Here is a 1851-nt window from a genome sequence, read left to right as displayed (position 1 = left end):
TAGGTGACAATCCACTTTAAGTCCATTTTTATTAGAACATCCACTTTTGGTCCTAATATTATTGTGACATAACTATTTTCCTTTATCAACAAAACAGTTAAAATATCGTTAAATACAAGGGCATTTCGCTCTTCAATTATGGATGTTTTCAAAAAAAAAAAAAACATAAAAAATACAGCGGTTCAACATACTTTGTATAAAAAAGATTAAAATGTCTTTGTATTTGACGATATTTCGAAGATTTTTTTTTATGAAGGACTAAAAATGATCATGCCGCAATAATACTAGTACCAAATGATGTTGTTCTAATAAAAAAGGACTAAAAGTGAATTGTCACCCATAAATCTAAGACCAAAAATGAAATTTACTCAAAATTTGATATATAAACACTACAATATCTATTATAATTAATAGTTGATTTATTTCAAACTGGATGGTACTAAAAGTTTTGTAATATATATTATAATTTATATCATGAGTAACAAGCAATTATCATAGACTTACCGATTGTGTGACTTGTATAATTTTTATTATGCGAATAAAGAACTTTATCATTGACTCACATACATGAGAATAAAAAACTTTATTATTGATCAACAATAATTTAAATTACAAAGTACAGAAACAAAGTAATGTATTTTGAAGAATACAAAGATCAGAGTATGTGTTTATTCCTATGACATGCATGGATGATAAAGGATAAATTTGCAATAACAACAATACAAAGAGAGGGAAACTGAATAATTTTATTGTAACTAGAATGCAGAAGAGTCATATATAAATGTTGTGTCGGCAATGATGAATTCGGTCAGAGTGGAGATGAAAGTGGAATAATGCTCTGTTCACTCCTGAAGAAGTTATCTGGATCTACCAAAGCCTTCACTTTGGCAAGCTTATAGAAGTTATTCATGAAATATTTATATCCCCAAGAACTTGCCTGAGCTAGGCTGGTTGTCCCCACCAAATTGTTTTGTCCCAGGTCAAAATCCCTGTAATTGGAGTAGGATTCTCTGGGATTGTTGGAAACATAGGGAGTCAAGTAATCGTAAAGTTTCCGCATCCATGAGAGATGCTTCTCAGCCGCCAGTTGGCCGACTTCGTCCCATCCATTGGTGTATCCGAGGAAAAATAGGTTACCTGCCCTGTGTGGATAAGGCGTTTCTGAGGGCGAAATCTCATCCATTATCCCTCCATAGGGAATAAGCTGCATTTGCGGCCCGTTGATGTCTTCTTCTTTAAACAGTTCTAACATCCCTTGGAAAGTTTGGGGGGTAAAGGGGCGTTTGGCGTAGTCGGACTTGATCTTGTAGCTCTGTTTGAGATTGAAGGAGCGGTTGAGTAGGCTGTCGACGGGGAAGTGATAGGTTACGGAGTTGATCCAACTCATCTCCGTTAAGTCGGATTTGGTGACGCCCAATTCTGGAAATCCTTTCTGCATCATGGCTAGCAAGGCTTCGGATCTTCCGAGGTATAGTGCACTGAACAAACCCTCTACTGTTATCCCCCCATTGGTAGTAGTAGTGTTGGTGTTTTGTAGGAGGACTCTGAGGTATAGGTTTCTGTCGGCCTTGTTGGCGAAAAACTGCCATTTATACAATAGGTTGGTTAAGTTTTGTTCGGGGATTTTGGAAATGTTGAATACCGTGACGGTTTCAGGCACGGGAACCAGTTCCAGTTTCCAGGCGAGTATGACGCCGAAGCTAGCGCCCCCGCCGCCCCTGATAGCCCAGAAGAGATCCTCCCCCATGGATTTCCGGTCCAGGATTCTCCCGTTAACATCCATGATTCGGGCGTCAATCACGTGGTCCGCCGCCAACCCATATTTTCGCAACAACATCCCGTACCCGCCGC

At 38.7% G+C, this 1851-nt stretch overlaps 1 protein-coding gene across 1 annotated transcript; it reads right to left on the bottom strand.

Annotated features, from left to right (window-relative positions):
* Nucleotides 1-761: 761 nt before the first annotated feature.
* Nucleotides 762-1844, bottom strand: LOC116028319 (berberine bridge enzyme-like 15). The gene has a single exon (XM_031269995.1). The coding sequence runs from the start codon at nt 1835-1837 to the stop codon at nt 809-811; it is 1029 nt and encodes a 342-aa protein (XP_031125855.1). The 5' UTR covers nt 1838-1844; the 3' UTR covers nt 762-808.
* Between the last annotated feature and the right edge of the window lie 7 nt (nt 1845-1851).

The sequence above is a fragment of the Ipomoea triloba genome, chromosome 9 (assembly GCF_003576645.1).
Source record: "Ipomoea triloba cultivar NCNSP0323 chromosome 9, ASM357664v1".
Classification (NCBI taxonomy): Eukaryota; Viridiplantae; Streptophyta; class Magnoliopsida; order Solanales; family Convolvulaceae; genus Ipomoea; species Ipomoea triloba.
The sequence above is the reverse complement of the archived record's forward strand: the minus strand, read 5'-3'. Positions and strand labels throughout refer to the sequence as shown.

Excerpts from the sequence above, each read along its gene's own strand:
- LOC116028319 (XM_031269995.1), bottom strand. The coding sequence starts at position 1,837 with ATGTTGTTGCGAAAATATGGGTTGGCGGCGGACCACGTGATTGACGCC.